The sequence below is a fragment of the Pleurodeles waltl genome, chromosome 7 (assembly GCF_031143425.1).
Source record: "Pleurodeles waltl isolate 20211129_DDA chromosome 7, aPleWal1.hap1.20221129, whole genome shotgun sequence".
Lineage (NCBI taxonomy): Eukaryota > Metazoa > Chordata > Amphibia > Caudata > Salamandridae > Pleurodeles > Pleurodeles waltl.
This window is the reverse complement of record NC_090446.1, coordinates 120,595,990-120,619,655: the sequence shown is the minus strand read 5'-3', so window position 1 is coordinate 120,619,655 and position 23,666 is coordinate 120,595,990. Positions and strand designations below refer to the sequence as shown.

The 23,666-nt window shown below is 47.1% G+C and overlaps 1 protein-coding gene across 3 annotated transcripts in view; it reads left to right on the top strand.

The window, feature by feature from the left end:
• Positions 1-22,052, top strand: part of TCEA2 (transcription elongation factor A2) — a 577,635-nt gene extending 555,583 nt beyond the window's left edge. For 2 of the 3 annotated variants that reach the window (XM_069243235.1, XM_069243233.1), the window contains 2 exons: positions 20,154-20,225; positions 21,718-21,853. In XM_069243235.1, the coding sequence (XP_069099336.1) occupies positions 20,154-20,225; positions 21,718-21,726 (81 nt within the window). In that variant the 3' untranslated portion in view covers positions 21,727-21,853. Of the gene's footprint in view, positions 1-20,153; positions 20,226-21,717 lie in introns of all 3 variants that reach the window. The other variant, XM_069243232.1, reaches the window with a different exon arrangement.
• The last annotated feature ends 1,614 nt before the right edge of the window (positions 22,053-23,666 follow it).

Genomic DNA, 23,666 nt, shown 5'->3' with positions numbered 1-23,666 from the left:
AAACCAAAACTTTGCCTCCAGATATTACCATCCAGGGACACTGGGGAATGCCCTGTGGATAAGCTGGTCAGGAGCATTTCTTTACGCCTTTCCACCGCTTCCCCTGATTCCGGCAGTCCTCCAGAAGTTATCCAATGCTCAGTCCAAAATGATCCTAATTGCTCCAGAATGGCCACGCCAATGGTGGTTTCCAGACCTTCTTCACCGGTCACTCAAGCCACACATCAGGCTGCCTCATCGTCCGGACCTGCTCACGAAGTTCAGAGGGCAGATATCTCATCCCAACCTCTCATCGTTGAGTTTGGCAGCATGGCTCCTGAGCTAGTGCAATATGGACACTTGAACCTACCTCAGGACTGTATGGAAATCCTAAAAGAAGCAAAGCGCCCTTCCACACGATCGGCTTATGCAAGCAAGTGGAAAAGATTCTGTGTGTGGTGTTTGGACAACAACATTGACCCGGTATCCTGTGGAGAGGAATCTATCCTGCCATACTTAATAAGTTTGGCAAAATCGGCTTTACAATTGTCATCAGTAAAGGTACACTTGGCGGCTTTAACGGCATACCGAAAGAGCCCCTCACAAACCTCCTTTTTTCGGATTCCAATTATTAAGGACTTCCTGGAAGGTTTAAAAAAGTTTTTTCCTCCCATTAGGAGGCCATCTCCTCCATGGGAACTGAATGTTGTCCTATCGCGTCTGATGCTACCTCCATTTGAGCCAATACATAAGGCATCACTTCAACATCTCACATGGAAAACTGCTTTTCTGGTTGCAATCACTTCAGCGCGTAGGGTCAGCGAAATCCAGGCCCTTTGCGCTCAAGAACCCTGCACGGTTTTTCATTCTGCGAAAGTGGTAATGAGGACTCATCCAAAATTTTTACCAAAAGTCGTTTCCGACTTTCATGTGAACCAAACCATTTCATTACCAACTTTCTTTCAAAATCCAACTACTCCTGCTGAGAGAACTCTGCACTCTCTGGATGTAAAGAGGGTTTTGAAATTTTACTTGGACAGGACAAAATGCTTACGTAAATCACAGCAGCTCTTTGTTAACTAAGGCCCAGTTAGAACAGGGTTGGGCACGTCTAAGCAATCATTATCCAGGTGGATTGTTTCATGTATAATGTTATGTTATCAGTTAGCGAACAAATCCCTTGGTGGTAGGCCAAAAGCCCACTCTACTAGAGGGAAGGCAGCTACTGCGGCCTTGATGAGAAATATCCCTTTGGCAGAAATATGCAAGGCTGCCACTTGGAAGTCGGTCCATACTTTTACTCAGCATTACTGCCTTGATACAGACGCTAGGGCAGATGCGCAGGTTGGACAGGCCTTGCTTAAGAATTTATATGCATAGCTCATGTTTTTGTCAGTATTATTCTGTCTACTCCACTGCGGTTATGGGGATGGGCTTGCTAGTCTATTCAGTGCTTATGACTATACATGGAAATCCCCTACGAGAGAAGGAATGGTTTCTTACCTGTAACTCCAGTTCTCTCGTAGGGGTATTTCCATGATAGTCATAAGCAACCCTCCCTCCTCCTCGGTGGAGTTGACATAGAAAAAGTTGCCATAGTAGTATCGATGTTGGTACTCCAACTAATGTTTTGTTCCTTCATGTCAGGTTACAAGCCTTCAAAAAGAACTGAGGCAGCTGCCTTTTGCTGTGCATGATGGGATACAGGAAGACTTTACTTTCTTAAAGGCACAGCTCTATTTACATTCTGTATAATGGCAGCCTATGGGCTACACTGCCCTGCATTGTTTTTATTCTCATGAGAGGTGTAAATAAAGTATGAGAATGTATTTTTTATTACATTTCTAGAATAAATAGGTGTTTGAACGTGAATTTACACTACAACTGTTTTCTTTTCAACAATTTGGCCTGTGTAGCTGTTCACATAGGCTGCACAGTGTTATTCTTAAGTGATTTTTGACAGACCTTTTTCAAAGGGCTGGTATCTGCACTTAAGAATATACTTCACATCAGTGCTCCGGGGTCCGCTCAGGCGCGCGGAACTATTCAGTGCTTATGACTATCATGGAAATACCCCCACGAGAGAACTGGAGTTACAGGTAAGAAACCATTCCTTGGGCTCCCCCTATGGTCACTATTGCCTATTTCTATTGCACTGTTTTCTATTTTTATTTATGCCTATTTCTGATCACTAGTGTACATATTTAGTGTGTTTACTTACATCCTGTTGGGGTAATTGCCTATCTAGTTTTTTTACGTAATCGGGTCACTGAAATAAAGTACCTTTATTTTTGTAACACTGGGTGTTTTCTTTCATGTGTGTAAGTACCTAAACAAGCAGGGGGGAACCAAATCCAGAGCCCTGTCATAAGAGGCCAAGATGATCTGGCACTGGCTCCTTGCCAGGAATTTGAAGGTAAGAGCAAATCACCTTTCATGTGTTCAGAATGTCCAAGCAGATGCACTCAGCAGGGCTCTTGACGAAAACCACGAGTGGGTATTAAACGAAGATGTCACTCAAAATATTTTCTGCTTGTGGGGCACACTTTCTATCGACTTCTTTGCCACAACGGAAAAGAAGAAATGCTGCAACTTCGCCGCCAGGTTTTACCATCCAGAATCGTTGGGGAATTACCTATGGATCGACTGGTCCAACAAATTTCTGTTCACTTTTCCACCAATTCTCCTGCATCTTGTAAGGATGTCGTCATTCTATATTTGTTGCACCTTGCTAAATCTGGCCTTCAATTCTCTTACATTAAAGTCCACCTGACAGCTCTCACTGCATACAGGAGAAGTCCTTCACAAACCTCTGTCTTTAAAATCCATGTCATCATAGATTGCCTGGAGGGGTTAAAGAAAGTATTTCCTCCTGTTAGGTGTCATTCTCCACCATAGGAGCTTGATTTGGTCCTTTATCGTCTCATGCAACAACCATATCTCTAACACCTCACTAGGAAAACTGTTTTCCTTGTGGCAATTACATCAGCACATTGGGTTAGCGAGATCCAGGCCATCTGTGTTCATGAACCATAGACAGTCCTTCACTCTTCCAAAGTAGTTATGAGGACCCATCATAAATTCCTACCTAAAGTTATCTCTGATTTTCATGTGAACCAGACTATTTCTTTACCAACTTTCTTTCAAAATCCATCTACCCCTGCAGAGAGAGTGCTTCACTCTCTGTACGTGAAGATGGTTTTGAAGTTTTACCTAGATAAAACCAAAGCTATTCTCAGACCATAACAATTGGTCGTTAACTATGGTCTTGTTCGCACAGGTCTTACCAACTCCAAACAGTTACTCTAGGTCAAGGTGCAAGATCAAGATGGTTGGAGCCTTTTCTCTCCCTGAGGCTTTGACATGAAGCCAGCCATCTAACCCTGGAGTCACTTTGGTAGTCCTGAGTTCAAGAGGTGGAACTGGTCTCAAGCAACAGGGTAGACTTCTGAGGGCTCATAGCAGGCTTCAGGCAGCAGGGCAGTTCTTCCAGGCTCAACATAGCAGTATTCTGAAGTACACAGTAGGCCACAGCAGCAGGAGGTCCTCCAAGAGTCCCTCCCCATGTCCAGAGTGAAATGAAGAGTGGGTCTGAGGGTCCTAATTTTATACATGGTGCCTTTTGTTTGTAGGAAACGTTTTTAGAAAATTCCCTTGAATTGCTTGAAGTTTCCTGCCTTCAGCCTGACTACATGAGCAGTGAGGTGGTGTGAAATCCTTTGTGTGAAGGGAGGATACAGCCTATTGAACTGTAAGCACCCCCCCCCCCCCATCCCTACCCTTCCCAACCGCATCCCTCCAGTGATGGGCAATCAAAACACATCTAATCCTTATATCGTGTGCCTCTCTGGGAGGAATAAACAAAATCCAGCTGACAGCTACACCCAGTCTTGTCACTCCAGAAGAGGCTGCAGGCACAAAATACCTCAGGCAGAAAAATTGGAACTTTCTAAAAGTGGCATTTTTAAAGTTATATCTTAAAATCTGACTTTCCCATTACAGAGGATTTTAAATTACAGTTTCTTATACACCATACAGGAAAACACTGATAAATGTACTAAGGCAACCAAGTGTTATCCTATGGGAGAGGTCAGCCTCACAGTAGTGAAAAACAAGATTGTGGATTTTTCACTACCTGGTCATATAAAACATAAAAATACATGTCCGACTTTTTTAACTACAATGCTCCCTGTCGTTATGGGCTACCTAGGTTCTACCTTAGGGGTGCCTTGCATGCAATAAAAGGGGAGTGTAAAGCTTGGCAAGGGAGTTATTTTGCCAAGTCAAATTGATAGTTTAAAGCTGTTTTCTAGCTGCAAGAGCATACATGGGACATGTTATTAGGGGCTATTTAAGTGAGTGGCACAATAAGTACTACTGACTCAGTAGTAGCATTTAATTTACAGTCCCTGGCTATATGGTACACCATTTTACTAGGAACTTAAAAGTAAGTTAAATTTGCCAGTCAGATGTAAGCCAATTTTAGGGAGTGAGCATAAAAACTTTAGCACCGGTTGGCAGTGGTAGAGTGCACAGTCTTAAGGGTAGTGAAAATAGAAATTCATAGAAATAGGAGGGTGAAGGCAAAAAGTTTGGGGAAAGACCACTCTAAGGCTGATGGGTCTAACACAGATAATGTTACTCATGATCATCATCAATAATACTTTATTTCGGCAACCAGTACCATAAAGATGTACAACAATATATTAAATACCTAAAGAGATAAAATTATAAAAATGTGTTAAAAAAAAGCATGCAAAGGAGCAAATATATATATATATATATATATATATATATATATATATATATATACATACACATACACACACACACACACACACATATATATATATAATAAAACATATATATATTTATGCTCACAATCGTAGTGGCAATGCCAGTTTTAAACATACTCGGGAACAACACAAAGTCCCTAGTCACAGGGTCTATGAAGTAATTTTAGCATAATCGGCCTAATATATTGTAACAAGCCAATGTGTACAATAATCTCATACTTCATCAATCAAGAAATTCTCTAATCCACTCAGAATGTAATGAAAGTAAACAATGGTGGGCCCCATGGAAGTGCATACTTGGATGTGTAATCTTGCTATCTGCTCACCCACCTGCGTAATTTCCAAACGGAAAGAGATAACCCCTCCAAGTTTGATAGCTCTAGAATCACAATTTAAAACCCTAACTTATGGTGGAGTCGGATTTTAAAATGCAATTCAGAAAATGCCACTCTTAGAAAATTGGCATTTTCTAGCCATGTAGTGCTGCAGCCTATCCCTGATTACTTGTCTGGGGTGGGTGACAGCTGGGCCTTGTGTATTTCCCCTAAATGGCCACACACAATGGGAGCTTAGGTATCACAGATGGGCCATCCTGGGCAGAATAAGAGGGAGGAGCTGGACACAGCCACCCTTACCTAAATAGGCCGTGTTCTGTCCACACACAACTCGGAGCTCAGAGTGACTGCAAGGGCTAGCTGGCTAGACTCCTAATCTGAAGTCTCAGAGACATAAAAGACTTCCAGCCACCCTGCTCCTGGACTCTGCTATCTGTGAGTCTGCCTGTCAAGTGGTGCCACACCAGACCTGGATACTTGGAAGTGGGCCTAAGGTATTTGTTTCATCAGAACTGACGCAACCTCTGCTGCAAGAGCATAACAACGCATCTCCGCATTGCGTGGAGTGGAACCAATGCATTGCCTTTACTGGGTACCCCATAGGGCCCAATATTATCCAATGAGGAATTGCACGGCGGTGCAAGACCGCCTACCACCACGATGCCCAATGTCAGTGGAATTACCTCACTTCCACCTGTTCCTCCATTCAGGACAGACGGTCGCCATTTCTGGGGGGGGAACTGGTCTGTCGACAATTACTGCGTCACAGGTTAAATAGGCACATACTTCGACATTTACACTATCCCAATACATAAGTGTACCATGTGGACTGATGTGGTTTAGTTGTTCAAATTACGACAGCCTACTCACTCTTGTGTCCCTTAAATACCTACCGCCCTGCCACCTTTTGCTTGTGTATGGTGATGTATTATGGGAATGTTAGTTTCCCTAGCTGTGCATGCTTTAGTGATGGGTGTCCTTGCAGGGCTGGGTGTCCATGCATTGGTATCACATGCAGGGCTTGGCATTAGGGTTAGTCATATGTGTAGGTGCAGTGCGTGGGATGTAGTGGAGTGATGGGAGTGAGGGTGAGGGGGTGTGATGGCATGCAGGTATGGGGGGGTGATAATTGTTAAATGTTGACTCACCAGTGTCCAGTCCTCCGGCTAGTCCAGCAAGTCCCTCAGGATGCAGTATTGCCATTACTTGTTCCTCCCATGCTGTGAGCTGTGGGGGAGGAGGTGGGTGTCCACCACCAGTCCTCTGTATGGCGAGCTGGTGCTTTGCTGCTATGGAACGTACCTTCCCCCGTAGGTCGTTCCACCTCTTCCTGATGTCGTCCCTTGTTCTTGGATGCTGTCCCACGGCATTTACCCTGTCCACGATTCTCTGACATAGCTCCATCTTCCTGGCAATGGAAATCTGCTGTACCTGTGCTCCAAAGAGCTGTGGCTCTACCCTGACAATTTCCTCCACCATGACCCTTAACTCCTCCTCAGTGAAACGGGGTGCCTTTGTGGTGCCATGGGTGTTGTGTGGTGTGTGTTGGTGAGAGTGTGTTGAGTTATGTGGGTGGGGTGAGTGATGTGGAGTGTGTGAGGGATGTATGGGTGTGAGTGGTGTGTGTGTCTAGTTGTCTCTGTGCTGTTCGTGTCAATCTCCTGGCAGTAATTGTTGTACCTAAAGGGTTGTGGGTAATGTGGGTGTGTGTTTTATAGTGGTGTTGGGGTGGTGTGTGTATGGGTGTCAGGTGTGTGTTTTTGGTATTGGCCAGTGTAGTGTTGTTTTGTATTTCGGTGTCCATTCTGACGGCGTCGGGGTGTACCGCCAATGGTTTACCACCGTTGAATGTCCGCCGTGGTGATTCGTGGGTCATAATGTGATGGGTGTTGTTTTGTTGGCCCAACGGTATGGGTTTTGGAACCGCCAGTTTATCACTGACCTTTGGTCTGGCGGATTTGTGTATGTGGCTGTATTCTGTCGGATTGGTGTGTGTGTGTCATAATATGGAAAACGGATATCTGCCACAGCTGCGGTATGTTGGCGGCCGTCAGCATCGCGGTAGGCAGCATTTACTGCCAATGTCATAATGAGGGCCATAGTGTGCACAGAGTCCAGGCGTTCCCCAGAGGCTTGACAGAGGCAAAAATAGATAATACTAATGCTCTATTTGTGGTAGTGTGGTTGAGCAGTGAAGCTTATCAGAGGGTAATGTTGAGCATTTGTTGTGCACACACAAGCAATAGAAGAAACACACACTCAGTGACTTAACTCCAGACCAATAGGATTTCATATGGAAAATTATGTTTTGTTAATTTATTTCTAGAACCACAAGATTCAGTTTGTAGGTAAGTACATAAAATGAAAGGTACTTTGCATATATATAATCAGGACTTTGAATGGAATCAACAACGTATACAGTTTTCTTTAAAATGACAAAAAGCTATTTTAAAAGTGGACACTGCAATTTTCAACAGTTCCTAGGGCAGAAAAAGATAGTACGGTTTTACAGGTAAGTAATCAACTTACAGTTCCTTTCTCTGGGTTTTAGGTAGTCCGTCGTTGGGGGTTCAAGTTAACCCCAAACACCCACCAACAGCAACACGGGGCCGGTCGGGTGCAGAGGTCAAAGAGGAACTAAATTAACGTGGGCTCCTATGGAGCCAGGGGCCACTCGGAACTTGGTCTGCTGGCAGGTGAGTACCCGCGGTTTGGAAGGGCAGACCAGGGGGGTTCAAGAGAGCACTGGAGGGACCCAAGTAGGCACCAAACACACACCCTCAGTGGCACTAGGGCGACTGGGTGCAGGATGCAAATAGGGCATCAGGTTTTCAATGCAACTCTATGAGGGGACCCTGGGGTCACTCTGAGGCTGCAGACGAGGTCCGGGGGGTTTCTCGGGCAAACCACCGGCTGGACAGGGAGGCTGCCTGCTGGTCGATGCTGCACCGGGGGTCAGTTTCTCCAAGGCCTGGGGGCTGCGGGTGCAGTGTGTCTTTTAGGCGTCAGATATCTTCATCTGGAGCTCACGGTCAAGGGGATCCTCTGGATTCCCTCTGCAGGTGTCGTCGTGGAGGTTTGGAGGGGTCAATCTAGGGTGGGCTCTTGCTTCCAATCGCCTGGACCATCTGGACACGGGCCGTGGGCGTCGGGTGCACAGGGGTCAGGACTCACGCATCTGGAGTGAGGTGGGAGTCCTTAGTTGTAGGTTTCTTTTGGACAGAGCTGCTGTCCTCAGGAGTTCTTTGTCCTTTTGGGTGCAGGGCAGTCCTCTGGAGTTGGCAGAGGTCGCTGGGTCTGCTGAACACGTTGCTGGTCTTTTTGCAGGTTCTTTGAAGCAGGATACAGGCCGGTAGGTCTGGGGCCAAAGCAGTTGTTGTCTTCTTTCTCTGCTGGGGTTTTCAGTTTAGCAGTCCTTCTTCTTCTTGTAGGTCGCCAGGAATCTGGTGAGCTGGGTTCAGGGAGTCCCTTAAATCCTAGATTTAGGGGCATGTTAGGGGTAAGAGGGCAGTAGCCAGTGGCACTGTAATCCGAGGCTTGAGCCTTTGAGGCTCACCACCAGGTGTTACAGTTCCTGCAGGGGGAGGTGTGGAGCACCTCCACCCCGGACAGGTTTTTTTTCTGACCACCGACTGCACAAAGGCACTCCCCCCATGTGGTTAAAAACTTGTCTGAAAGTGGCAGGCTGGCACAGACCGGTCAGTCCTACACTAGCAGTTGGGCTAACATACAGGGGGCATCTCTAAAATGCCCTCTGTGTGCACTTTTCAATAAATCCCACACTGGCATCAGTGTGGGCTTATAGTGCTGAGAAGTTTGATACCAAACTTTCCAGTATTCAGTGAAGCCGTTATGGTGCTGTGGAGTTCTTAATGACAAACTCCCAGGCCATATACTCAATATGGCTACACTGCACTTACAATGTCTAAGAATGGACTTAGACACTGTAGGGGTATATTGCTCATGCAGCTATGCCCTCACCTGTGGTATAGTGCACCCTGCCTTAGGGCTGTAAGGCCTGCTAGAGGGGTGACTTACCTATGCCACAGGCATAGTCGACTTTGCCTTTTTCTCCCCACCAGCACACACAAGCTGCCAGGCAGTGTGCATGTGCTAAGTGAGGGGTCCCCTAGGATGGCATAATATATGCTGCACCTTAGAAACCTTCCCAGGCCACAAGGCCCTTGGTACCATGGGTACCTTTTACAAGGGACTTAACGGTGTGCCAGGGTTGTGCCAATTGTGAAAGCAAAGGTACAGTTTTAGGGAAAGAACACTGGTGCTGGGGCCTGGTTAGCAGGGTCCCAGCACATTTTCAATCTAAGCTGGCATCAACACTAGGCAAAAGGTGGGGGGGGGCGGTAACCATGCCAAAAGTGGCACTTTCCTACACTCTCCCTTTACAGGAGAGCTGGCTTAGAAATGCTGCCATCTGCAATACTAATGTAGGACTGTTTACGAAGATGCAGTTTATTGAGGGTTTCCTAGTGGAGTGCTAGAGTGTGGTTGTAAGGGTGTTTTGCTTTGAAACATGTAGATTACTCTGTGGGCTGACAATAGAAGCACATTAGGTTCTGGTGGGGTGTGTATACAAGTGAACTACTGAACGACTAAAGTACCTTTCCTTAGTTAATAAACCTGTTTACAGGCATCAGGTAATGCGTGGACAGTAGTCTTTTTTGCCTTTGTTACAAATCCATTCTTGACTCTGCTTTATCTGTTGCTTGTGTATCAGCCCTTTTATTTTCCATTGGAATTGATGTGAAATGTATACAAGATCTAGGGAGGTGGAGCTGGTAAAATGCGAGAGGTATGTGAACCAATGGCACTCATTCTCACAGCTTTACAATTTCTGGTGCTTCTCAGTGTGGCAGTAGGCTTCCAGTAATGACTCCCAGTGTAAAGTGTTTACACTGAAGGATTCTGAAATGGAATTAGTACAGGTGAATTTAGCTTTTATTTAATAGATTTTTTGGGGGCAGCACAGCGGGGACCAGAGAGACTTCAGGCACAATGCTTCCATTTTCTTACGATAATGGCATTACTCCTAGTCCTACTCCCTCGCCTTCCTTTTAACCAATGAGGCCTCCCGCCTCCCCCCTAGACCCTCCCTTCCCCTTTCAAAAAACCCCCCCACCCTTATCCCCTCCTGTACAAAAACCAAGCCCAAGCCGCAACTCGGACAGTCCGTACCGGGAGGGTGGGAGGGAACGGAAAAGGAAGGCGAGGGAGTAGGACTAGGAGTAATGCCATTATCGTAAGAAAATGGAAGCATTACCTCCCGTCCCTCCCTCGCCTTCCTTTTAACCAATGAGACATAGCAAGAAAAACACACAGGAGACGGACATCGAGTTGCAAGACCCATATTTAATATCCTGCACCAAGAACATCCCAAACATTATCTCATAGAGGATAAGACCCGGTGACCAAACACCGACTCCAAACCACCCAAGTCCGACAGCCTATAATGACGCACAAACGCCGAAGGAGAAGCCCAAGAGGCGGCCCTGCAAATCTCCACCACAGAAGTCCCCTGAAGCTCTGCCACCGTCGCCGCCATGTCTCTGGAAGACCTCCCCTGAATCCCTAGAGGAGGAACCACCTCTTTCAAGGAATAGGCCAACAGAATCAAAGAACGAACCCACCGACTCAAGGAAGCCGTGGAAGGTTTCTCACCTTAGCGCGCCGGACCAAAAGAAACAAACAGTGAATCCCCTGTATGAAAAGGAGCCACCACCCGCAGATACTCCAACAACACCCTACGTACATCCAACGAATGCAAACGGACCTCCTCCCCTGATGAGGGATCCGGACAAAATGAAGGAAGGATGACCGCCTGCCTGGAATGGAACGAAGAATTGACTTGTGGAATAAAGGAAGGCACCGGAACCAGAACCACCCATCGGGAAAAATCTCACAAAAAAGGAAAGGAACATGCAAATGCCCCCAATTCCCCCAACCGACGAGCCGAAGTAATGGTGACCAAAAAGAACGTCTTCAAAGATAGACGTCGCAAATCACAGTCCCCCAATGGGTCAAAAGGGGCCCCCGTCAACCCATCCAAAACCAAGGACAGATCCCATGAGGGAAAAGAACGTACCGGGCGAGGAAATAAACTAATAAACCCCTGAAAAAATCCAGGCATCAATCGCCCTTCAACTTGAAGATTACGCCACGGTCCCTAAATGCCTGAATAGCCGCCCACCGTACCCGAAGAGAAGCCACTGACAACCCTAAACGAGCACCGTCCTGCAGGAACTGCATCACCTCAAAGAGAGAAGCGCAGGCAGGATCCAACTCACGACTTAAGCACCAAGATGAAAACACCTTCCACTGTCTACCATAAGAAAGCAAAGTTGAACGTCTCCATGAAGCCAGCAAGGTAGAACTCAAAGCCACTGGCACCTAACAGAAACGCCCAGAATAGTTGAAACGGAAGGAACGCATATAAAAGGCCCTGCGGCCAAGGACCTGACATCCCGTCCACCTCCCATGCTTGGGGACACCGAAACCGGGAGCAGGAGCACCCCACTATCGCATTCTCTACTGACGCAAACACATCCAGCACTGGAAGACCCCAAAGCCGAACCAGATGCCGAAACAGAGACCTCCGGAGAGAGAAAAGTTGAGAGGAAGGAATCACTCTGCACAGTAGATCCGCCCAAACATTTACCACTCTCGCCGAATGACATAAGCCTCGGCCACTAAGACGTCTGTGCGAACCAGAACCGCCAATCCCCTCAGGGAATCCTGGAAATGGACCAGAGCCAGGAATATAGCCCGCAATTCTCGCCAATTAGATGACCGACTCGCCTCCCGAGGGAACAAAACCCCCGAATCTGAGCTGACCCCATCCATGCCCCCCAACCGGAGAGGCTGGCATCCGTCGTCCCCACCACGGGTCTCAGAGGTGACAAAGACACCCCTACCCTCAGGTGGTCTGCATCCAACCACCATTGCAACTCTCTGTGAATCAATCCGGACCCTGGAACCCCGTCCCTCAGAGAACCGGACCCTGGAGCCCACCTACTCAAGAACCACGTCCTCAAGCACAGGGGATGGAAACGTGCCCCAGAACCCCAAAATATCACTGACGCCAAATGTGCAGTCGCAACTATAGAAGAGCTCGGGGAGCAGACAGTAACCATACCTTCTTTACCAAAGCCTGGAGAGCATCCAACCTTTTTTCGGACACAGTCACCAACCCTAGAATAGGCTGAAACCGAGCCCCTAGAAAAACCAGATCCTGGGACGGCACAAAGTCTGATTACCCCCAATTGATCAAAAACCCGTGTCATTGCAGGACCCCCAGAACTTGGGCCACCTGCCTCTGCAAAAGGTCTCATGAATGGGCACGAATCAAAATGACGTCTAGATAAGGGTGCAGAAACACCCCTTCTGAATGAAGCAAAGCCACTAGAGGAGCCAGCACCATCGTGAAAATTCGGGGAGAAGATTACAGACCGAAAGGCAGAACGCAAAACTGGAAATGATCCTGCCCCACAGCAAACCTCAAGAACTTTTGAGAGGACCATGCCCCCGGTACGTGTGGGTAAGCATCCTGCAGATCCAGTGACACCAGAAAATCGCCTTGCCGTACCAATGGAAAAATAGTCCGAATGGACAGCATGCGGAAATGCACTGTCCTGATCCAGGTATTCACCTCCTTCAGATTGAGCCCCGGTGGAAATCCCCCTGAAACTTTCCGCTCAAGAAAACAAGACCGCATAAGTGCCCTGACCGCGGTCGTCTAGCGGAACGTGGGAAATGGCCCCCATGACCAGTAAGGCCCGCACGCCGTCCAATAATGCACCACTCCAAGACCCCTCTGAAGGCAGAGGTGTGGGACGCACCCCGGAATCTGGAGGAACCGCCACAAAATCAATGACATAACCATTGGACACCATGTCTAGTACCCAATGATCGTTTACACTGTCCTCCCAAGCTGAAAGAAAGTGACACAGTCATCCCCCAACCGGCCCTCTGCCAGGCCCACAGCGAATGCCAGGACCCCTTCTTGAAACCACCCCGGGTCCCAGGAGTAAACTTCTTAGTTGAAAAACGCGGATGAAAACGCCGTCTCCTAAACGAAAAGGATTTAGCAACCCTAGTAGGAGAAGAACTGAAATGCTTCTTCCACCCTTTACCCGAAGAAGAAACCCCTTTATAAGGTAAGGCATGCTTCCGCTCCTTAAACGCCTTGGAAAGTATGGATGGTAATAGTTCTCCAAACAAGTTACAACCCTCAAACGGCAGTCTCAACAAGGCCGCCTTTTCCCCTGGATCAGCCTTCCATGAACGCAACCAGAGGGACCTACGAGCCCCAATCAAAGACCCAGATGCCAGAGCCGAAGTACGGACTATATCTGAAGACACATCCGCCAATAATCTGGCCTGCTGTTCCATACCAGCCAGGAGCTCCGAACATTCTGCCCCTTCCTGGACAGCCACCGCCAGTCTATCAAAGCCTTGAACCAATGATCGTGACGCATAAGCAGAATAAAACCCTGCCTTCAGCGCCAGATTCTCCGCAGCAAAAGCCCTCTTAAGACCTGACCCACTTTACGGTCTGTGGCATCCGTAGGCACCCAATCGTCCGGATTGACTGCCGTTTCGCCAATTAGAGTAGCCAGAATAGAGTCCAGGCGTATTGAAGGAGGAAAAACCCCCTCACCCTCAAGTAAGTAAAGTTTCTGAAGGAATCGTGGAACCTGAGCCTTCTCCACATCCTTCCACTCACGAAACACCATATCCTTCACAGGTCCCTGGAAAGGCATGGCAAACATAAAAGGCGTCTGATATTTGAGGAAATAAATGAGACTCTGAGTTTGTAGGTTGAAACACAGGGAAACCTAAACTGTCCCGACCATGTGTCATCACTGCCCACATTACCTCATCTGGAACCCATTTCCCCACAGATGACGTTGATGGGGCCACATCCTCACTCTCCGATGAGGATTTCCTTGCCGCTACCGATGAGTGCGCACGCTTAGACTGAACAGTCCTGGCCACGCCAGCCTGCAGTGCCCTGGTGACAGCCAATTCAACCATATCCTGCACTTCCTCACTAGACATGAGGGGAGTACCCCTGTCAGGTACCTGTGGGTTCTCAGGAAGAGCAATGCTACCTTCCCCTCCCACCTCCGAGGAGGAAGAAGAGACAACCACGTCTCTTTGCTGGAGCTTTAGGCACGGTAACCAAAATAACACTGCCTCTCATTCCAAAACACCACCCTACATATAGGACCCTGGTCCTCCCCCAACAGGGCTTCACAATCCATGTAAAAATCCAAAAAACCACGGGCAGAACGCCCGTCCTACCTGACCAGCATCCAAAAATTGAAGTTCCTCGGTCCTCGCGGCTCCGCGGCGCGGAAACCCGGAAACTAACGCCCCAGCCACAGAGGGCCGGCTGACCCCGTCAGCCGGCCCCCAGTACACGCCTCTCGAGCAGCCATGCCGTTCGCTCAAGACGTGACCCAGCCGTAGCACTCCTCGCAGAGCACCGCGTCCCGAGGAGTGCCTCCATCGACGACCTCCAGGCTCCGCCGTGCAGGTAAGAAAGGGAAAGAAAACCGTCTAGCGTGGGCTAGACAAAAGAACAGGAGGGGATAAGGGTGGGGGGGGGGTTTGAAAGGGGAAGGGAGGGTCTAGGGGGGAGGCAGGAGGCCTCATTGGTTAAAAGGAAGGCGAGGGAGGGACGGGAGGTAATCTATTCTGGAGGCAGGAGCCACGTGCCTTCACCGGCCCACTTGCCTCACCTGCAGCGCCTTAGTAGCGCTTTAAATGTCACCGTATGGTCTCGCAGTGGGAGGAGCAGCACAGCGGGGGCCAGAGAGACTACAGGGACCATCTAACCTTGTGGCAGGAGCCGCGTGCTTTCACTCGCCCACCTGCCTCCTTTACAGCGCCTTAGTAACGCTTTAAATATCAACACAAGATCCCGCAGTGCGGGGCATGCCCTGGCGAAGACAGGACCAAGAGTGGGCCCATCAGTGCCCGTCCGCGGCCGGACGAGGCTGGGCCCGCTTTCTTTAAGTGTGGCACTGTATGTTTCAGTGGAGGGCAATGTTCCCCTCCTCTTTGGAGTATCTGGTAAGTGCACTTGGGCATTTTTCTTTCTCAATTAATCATGGGCAAGCGCAAAACAACTGGCATTACCGGTGCAACGCAGTCAACAGTGACAACAGGATGCTGGCAAGGGTAGTTGGGATTATCTCTAATCAGATTACATGTATGGAGGAGCGCAGGCTCTCTTTGGAAGTTGGCTAAGATCTTAGTAATGCCCCTGATATCTCACCCGCCCCCCCATACTCGGCAGAACCCGGAATGGGGTCTGAGCATTTGCCTTTGCCACCTAGTGACTGTGCGGCCTCAATTGTCAACTTGGAGTCCACGCTATCTGGTGAAGGCCCAGTTGCGAAAGAAAGCGTCTCACTGGGAAGGACGCACCCGTTAAGTACATGAACAAACAAGAAGCACAGCTTGCTAACCATGAAAGTCAGCAAGCGCCATGGGTCTTTTTCACCAAACAGTCGCAGTCTACTCAAGCGTTTGCCCATTTGTTTGTGGCACCTCCTGCCCGTATTGACCCTTGTGAAAAGATTTGTATGATTTTGGAAGAGAAGTTGCAACCGTTGGATCGCATTGAGCATCTTATAATAGCGCTGCTGGATGCACAAGAAGGTGGCTCTGTTCCTAATAGCCATATGGCACCAGACCCGATAGCCTCTAGCCGTCCAGCGGCAAGCATCAATCACAACATTGCAAAAACTACTGATTTGATGGCCTCTGAAACCCAGGCGCCATTATCAGCAAAACATGTAAGCCATGTGGACCCCCCAGCAACATAAGGGAACGGACATAACTTCTGCAGCTGTTTCAAAGTCAGGCAGTTGGTCCATGGCCAATACTATTGTGGGAAATGGGGTGGTTGGGAATGATGGCATTTGCAATACTGATGTACTGAGGCTACCATCAGTAGCTAGTCCTTATGTCCCGGTTCTTGCGGGCGTACTTAGACCTGGTCAGCAGTAATCCTGGGGCCAGCTGCTCAATAAAACAGTGGGTTGGTTGTATAAGCACATACATTTTGATATGCGGGGTTTGAACAAGATCATTATTGTAAGGCGGGTTGGATGGGTGGGGCACTCACAGAAAAACACCATAGTTGACTGTATTGTAAATTTCAGGATTCCTTTTAGCGTTCATAAAATACTAGGCATGAGAGAATTTAGTGGGTAGCGTGAGACCCGAATTACTGCTCTTCCCCTTGGTTATTTTGATAGGCCAGACCCTCTTCATCCTCATCCCTATGTTCCGCCTGCATAGATCTCCTCATTTGTCAATGAAAACAGGTTTGCACCGTTGGCTGATTTAGAGGCTGTTGATTGACTATTAATGTTAAGTTGGAACATCGCAGTGTTAGCCAGCCGGATTGGATAACCTTTATCCAGGGGTGTGATGTTGTCCTGTCTCATGATACGTGGGATACTCAGTTGCTTGGGTTTGATGTGTTTTACTGTTCCGGCCATACCCTCTCAGCATGGCCGTCCCGCAGGGGGCTGGGGGTTTGGGTAAGTGTTACAGCAGGGAGATACTTTAGTTCTTTGGAGTTTAAAGATAGTAGTTTTCAAGTTATATCTCTAATAACTGACAAGACTCTCTACTTTGTTCATTTTTATAATAAAGTTTTTTTTAAACATCCCAAATACTAAGTTCCTCCTGTTTGCTTATATTACAACGCTGCTCAATAAGGATATCTACATAGGACGTCAAAGCTTCCTCTGTATGGGCGGCGACTTTAATGTGAAATTGCTGAGCAAGCATAGTACATATTGTCCTCTTAAACATTCTTACGCTCTGACTGACCCAAAAGGCCATAATTTGGAGGCTTATTTAGCGTCTTGCAATCTGGAGAATGTATACCTACTTTTAGGGGAAGTGGTCGCCCCTCTATGTTAGTTTATATTTTTGTCTCCCAAAACTTAGTGGGGCCATTACTGTATGGCAAGGTAATAGCTTCCAGCTTTAGTGATTATAATCCTCTGGAAGTGATCTTTTTACTTCACCAAAAGGGTATACTTAGGGTAGAGAGAGGCATTCGTGAAATTCAGCCCTCATCAGATAATCTCCGTTTGGGTGGAAGGTGCGCAACCCTGCCCAATTTTTCAATTTGGTTATTACGGAGAATATGAATTTGGTGGAAGTGTGTTTAGGTGACTCAGTGACCCATTTTTCAGTTGTTGAGCATTCTATGTGTTGGGTTATGTACAAGTATTAGGAAACCTCTTTCAAAGCCCTTTTGCCCTAAAGAAAGCACACCTAGATGGTTCAATCATGATTGCTCAGTGGCCAATTGGGTGCTTTGATGGGCTCTGGCCAATAAACCTAGGACGCCCTAGCAGTGCCCAAGGCACGGAAACGTTATAAAGAAACTACCTCCAAGTGATGGAAGGAGATCTTGACGTCACGATTGGTAGGCTAGCTGAAGCAGCCTCCCAGAAGGACGGCAGATCTTTCTGGACCACAGTCTCTGATTTGAAGCGCAATAATGAAATAGTGTCCTCAATCACTTGTCACAATACTATTAGCACATGGGAGACTCACTTCACTGGTATCTACGCAGTCCGTCCCCAGAAAATGAGTTGGTAATAGAGTATGATAGCTTTTAAAAACTTTCATGTCAGTGTAAATAAGGTAGAGGATGCGATAAACTTGAGCATTAGTGGCAGGGCGCGTGGCCCTGATGGGGTCCCAGTCGACGTAATACATTTTAACCTTGATTTTTGGGCCCTCTTACTAACGTTTTCGGCAATCTTGCTCATAACCAGATCCCTGTTGCATGGAGTACTTCTTTTATAGTACCATTATTCGAAAAAGGTGATTGGTCTCAACCAGGCTGCTACAGGCCCATTTCTTTGATCGACTCCAGCCCTAAAATTCTAGAGAGGGTCATATACAATAGAATTAAGGAGTGGGCCCAAAAGGAATCTGTTTTACATCCCTGCCAAGATGGCTTTTCAAACAGCATAGGGACGGTTGAGCAATGTCTAAACCTTGATCTAATCCTTGGAAATACGCTGTGGTCCCCTGTCTTTAGCTTTTATGGACCTACCCTCAGCGTTCAATTGCATCAACCGATTGGAGCTGCTTAACATACTCTTATCTCCGGGATTAGACGAAGTGTTAGTGCATTTCTTGGCCTATTTACATAAAAATATGAAGGCAAAAGTCAGAATTAGCACTGCTGGTGAGGTTTCAGGTGATGCGGATTTCCGGCGGGGAGTGTTACCTCCCTTACTTTTCATACTGTATATGAACAAACTTTGGGGGTCATTCTGACCCTGGCGGCCGGTGGCCGCCAGGGCCACCGACCACGGGAGCACCGCCAACAGGCTGGCGGTGCTCCCACGAGCATTCTGACCGCGGCGGTTCAGCCGCGGTCAGAAGCGGAAAGTCGGCGGTCTCCCGCCGACTTCCCGCTGCTCGGGGGAATCCTCCATGGCGGCGGAGTTCTGACACCCCCTACCGCCATCCTGTTCCTGGCGGGTCTCCCGCCAGGAACAGGATGGCGGTAGGGGGTGCCGCGGGGCCCCTGGGGGCCCCTGCAGTGCCCATGCCAATGGCATGGGCACTGCAGGGGCCCCCGTAAGAGGGCCCCACTGTGTATTTCAGTGTCTGCAATGCAGACACTGAAATACGCGACGGGTGCAAACTGCACCCGTCGCACCCCTGCAACTACGCCGGCTCAATTCTGAGCCGGCGTCCTCGTTGCAGGGGCATTTCCTCTGGGCCGGCGGGCGCTCTTTTGGAGAGCGCCCGCCGGCCCAGAGGAAATGTTTGAATGGCCGCCGCGGTCTTTTGACCGCGGTGCGGTCATTTGGCGGCGGTACCTTGCCAGACGGCGGATCACCCCCTATGTCCTGTGGTCCGAAGCGCAGACAGTTTGCTACTCTTTCCGTGGGTAACGACACCCTAAGCAGTACACATTTTGTTTTCTATCTCGAGATTACCTTTACGGACACAGGCTCTTGTGTCCCTAAAATCGTACAACAAAGGACTAAACTTACTAAAGCAATTGGTACCATGTGTAGCCCCCCTGGGCATGCAATACTTAAAAGATTGCATCAGAGTACGGCCATCTTTGTTAAGATTAGCAGTCTGGAAAAATGAGGAGGCTGGTCTCTCTAGAGACATTATTTTGGACTGCCTCTGGTGTGAGGAAGGGTTGCGTTTCCCTTCCAATCTGCAGCATGTCTTTGATACCCTGGAGAATTGTAATGTTATTCATAAAAAGCATATCAAGCAGGCCTTATATACTTGGTATCCTCAAAAAGTTGGTAGAGAAATGTGTATCTCCACTATTATTCCTATAGGAATCTCCCTTTGACTTATCCTCGCTCCACCTACATTTTGTGGGTGCGGGGCCACTGGGAGCGCTCGTTATTTTTCCACTTCAGAGTGGACACTGTCAAATTTCTGTCATGCTTCCTGTTAGGTTATGTGAAAAATCTCGAGGGCACATGTATTGCCCTTGCGATTATATATTTAGGCAAAATATGCTGCATTTTACATTTTTCTTTAAATTTGTATAGTGTGCAACCAAAGCATTTTTTAATACCACTCTTAAGATCAAAACGTAGTGAGTATATGCACTTTAAGACTGTTTTTATTCTTTTATTGCAGTTAACGGATGATGAGACTAACAGGAGGGCTCCTTTTTGAGGGTGACTGTGAAAGGCCGGAGCATAATGCTATATTTGTTATCTTCTCACATTGTGTAGGCTGGGGCGATTTTTACCACTTTGCACATTGCAGTAATAGCTTTTACAAAATTATGTTTATTTGATATACAGTATTTATTCTGTATTTTTTATGGATGATTATTTCACCCGAGTAAAGATTTTTTACTTGACTAGTTGTTTGTCAACAGTTCACTGATGTTCTCGGTATTTGGGAACATTAAGAAACTTGTGTTCTAGTTGTATTACATACAGTTCATGTGATAAGGGATTTTCTCAATTTCAATATCGTCCAATAGGTGCAGACCCGCAGTGCCGATGAGCCAATGACCACTTTTGTCCTCTGCAATGAATGTGGAAACCGTTGGAAGGTAAGTGGTTTCATTTACTTTCACCTATTTCTTTTGCATGTTGAGCGTCACGTAATGGGGGGGTACTGTCACTGTAAGGTGATGGACATTTTAGGTAGTAGTCTTCCGCTAGACAGATTGGCAAACTGTATTTTCCACTGGATCTCGGAAACGGAGATTCGCATTTGTAGGCACTGAATGATTTTCATCACAGTCTTGTTTTATATTCCATGATCAAAAAGAATAATTTCCCAACTGAAGATTTAACAAGTCAGCATATAAATCGTCGGAAATCCTCTATTTATTTTTTTAACGAAAGGGATGCATACATCCACCATGTTGGTCACAATAGTTTAATTTAGATTTTATTAAGATGTCACCCTAAATTAGCTGTTACCGAAATGAGGTGTGCACTTTTGCTGCATGAAGAAATCTGTCTGCTGAGGATTGTTTGTGTCAGAGCTGCTTGTAGTTGCATGTTTGCTGTTCTTCCCAAGTTTTTCTCATACACTTATGTTGAAACTACCATTTGCGGCTTGCATGGCTACAGCACTGTGACCTCAATGAACCTTGCGCTTTTGGTACACGGCTTGAGCTGCATTTGTGTGAAGCCTCTTATGGCATTGTCACATTATTTTGCATGCCTACTAGTTGTACTGTAGACCTTTTGGATGCATGCACGTTTCTGAAGGCCTTCGTTATGAAGTGACGCAGGATGCAGTGTCTCACACATATGCTCCACGTGTGGTCTGTTAAATGCATTTCTGTCTGCTGTAGCCACCAGCCATACAACTATGGCATGAAGGGCTGCTTTCTTTAAATATAATCCCTATTTCTAGACCCACCTTCTTCAGCTCTGTCTATACAGTTTACAGATATCTCTATGCTACACTCCCAGTTTAAAGCACGTTGCTCTTGGTGCAGGGGTTGGTTTCTAAATGGAAATGTTCTACTACTACTTAGGTTGATTATTCTGCTGCTACTGCAGTATTCACACTCTGTCCTAGGTTGATCTCTAAATTCACCCTTGGGGCATGGGTTTACTTGCCGGCTTTCTGTTTTTTAACTGTGAAACTTATACTGTTCTTGTTTCCGAACTTTTCCTTTTTTGTATCAACCATGCATGCTTGGTGCTGAATACTTCCTTGAATTGGGAGTGGGTGTTTCACGTGGTGTCACTGTAGGTTAATGTTCTTCTACAGTTTCTTTTGCATTATGAGTTAAGTAGCATGCATGTTTTCTGCTGCTCGGTTCCACGTTGCTTGCACTTAATGCATGATGCAACTTATAGATTTTGCGCTGTTGTTGCAATCTTTTCCATGAAGGCATCTAGTGCTACAAAAGGAATAGTGTACTATGTTTGTCATTTTTTACCTGCCGCGTTATTCATGAGGTCCTTAACAAGGTCATCTTGCTAGTGTTTCCATCCAGTCTGGATATTGAAGGCACTTGAGGTAGGCTGGAGATTTAAAAGTAAGGGATAAACGCTCTTGCATGTCTCCATTCTTCGCAGTTCTGCTGAAGCCACCAGGACTTCTTCAACGGCTCATTCCTGCACCTCCCAGCCTGAACTCAAAACGATCTTCATTTAATTCCCAGAGAAAATAATTTATGTAAGAAGTAGTTGACTTTGTTTTAAGCACTTAATGTTTCATGACGGTGAATGTCTTGCGGTGTTTCAAGAGTACTCGTAGTACTGATATCATGAGATGTGAGATTTAATCCCCTTAGATTCTTGAAATGAACTGCACATTATGCTTGTTAAAAACACGAGGGTAATGTCTTTGGTACTTTGTTCTGTTTAAAGATCCATTTTGTTAATACAGATCATTTGTTCAGCAATTCTAACCCGTGTCACTTGTTGATTTTGTTATTCTGTTGAAGCTGTTTCCCCGAGTCAGAACTGATATGAAATGTTGATGGTGATGGAATGACACTACAACTTCCCTCCCACTCCCCTCCCTGTCTTTTGCTGGCTGCCTCAAAATGACAAGGAGACCATAGGTTTACTAAGCGTTGCCATGTTGAAAAAGTGCGCAGTGTGCAGTGCCCAAAAGTGATTGTATGGAATGTGAACAGTGTTTGAATTGGTGCAATGAAAGTATTTGTATGTTTCCTTTGTTGGTATATTTGGAATTCAATTACAGCATCTTCATGGTTTTAGGATTTCGGGTGCATAAAACGCTGCACTGAAGTCTTGGTAAAGAATTTAAGGCTAAAAAATTTAAAATAGGAAAAAAGGGAATACTTGACCGAACAAAGACGTCATGCTTTGGAAAAGAATCTTGTTGAAAACAGTAAATTTACAAATAATGATAACATTATAATAGTATAGAATGTAAGATGAGAACTGTTCAAGTAAAATGTAAAAGCATATATGAAATTAAACAGAATGGTACTTTTTTTTACATTCGCAGAAAACTCTAGCCTGCCGTTTGAAGAATAATCAGTCTTACTACGAAAGTAGGAGTATATTTTGTGAAATGATGGGTGATGTGGTGCAAGATGATCAAGGGACCTTAGTTGCTTTTTAAACATCAAAATATTTGTATTTAACAGGAGTACTACCATCAGTTTGATTTAAAGAACTTGGGCCCTCATTACGACCCTGGCGGACGGTGCAGTGATGGCGGTATGATCGCAAACAGGCCGGCGATCATTACCACCCCATTATGCCAAATCGCCAATGTACCGCACTGTCCGCCACGGAGGTAATGACCACCAGGCTGGAGACAACGGTCTCCAGCCCGGCGGCTATCACTAGTCCGCCGGCGGTATCATGACCCTGCATACCGCCATGATTTAGTGGGGTTTTATTTAGTTCCCTGGCACGGATTGGGGTCTCCCCCTCACCCCTCCCCCTCTCCTGAGTCCACCCACGACCCCCCTACTACCCCCCAAAGGTAGTAGGACCCCCTCCCCACCCCGAACCCCATAGACCCCTGCAAACATACCCCCCACCCCTTCACGCAAGCTCACACCACTCACACACATACACGCGCACATACATGCACACATACATACACAGAACATTTCTCCTACACACATTACATCTCCAGCATACATACACACACTCTCACACCCCCTCTAAACACTTACACGCACACCCCCATGCACACACACACAACACCCACAGCCCCCCCGCCACCCGACGGACGATCACATTACCTGTTTCGGTGGTCCTCCGGGAGGGAACAGGATCATGAGCGCTGCTCCGCCGCCAGCACCCCATCACCAGAACACCGCCACGCCGAATACTGGGACGTAATTCGGTGGGTGGTGTTCTGATGACGTGGCAGTGACAGTGGAGCAGCCTCCACTACACTGCCGACTGCCAGTATGGCTGCTGGCGGCTCTCCGTCCAAAAAAGGTCGGAGGGTCGCCAGCAGTCATAATATGGTAGGCAGAAGACAACACTGGCGATCTTCGGCCCGGCAGAACCTCGGAGGTCTTAGGAAAAGA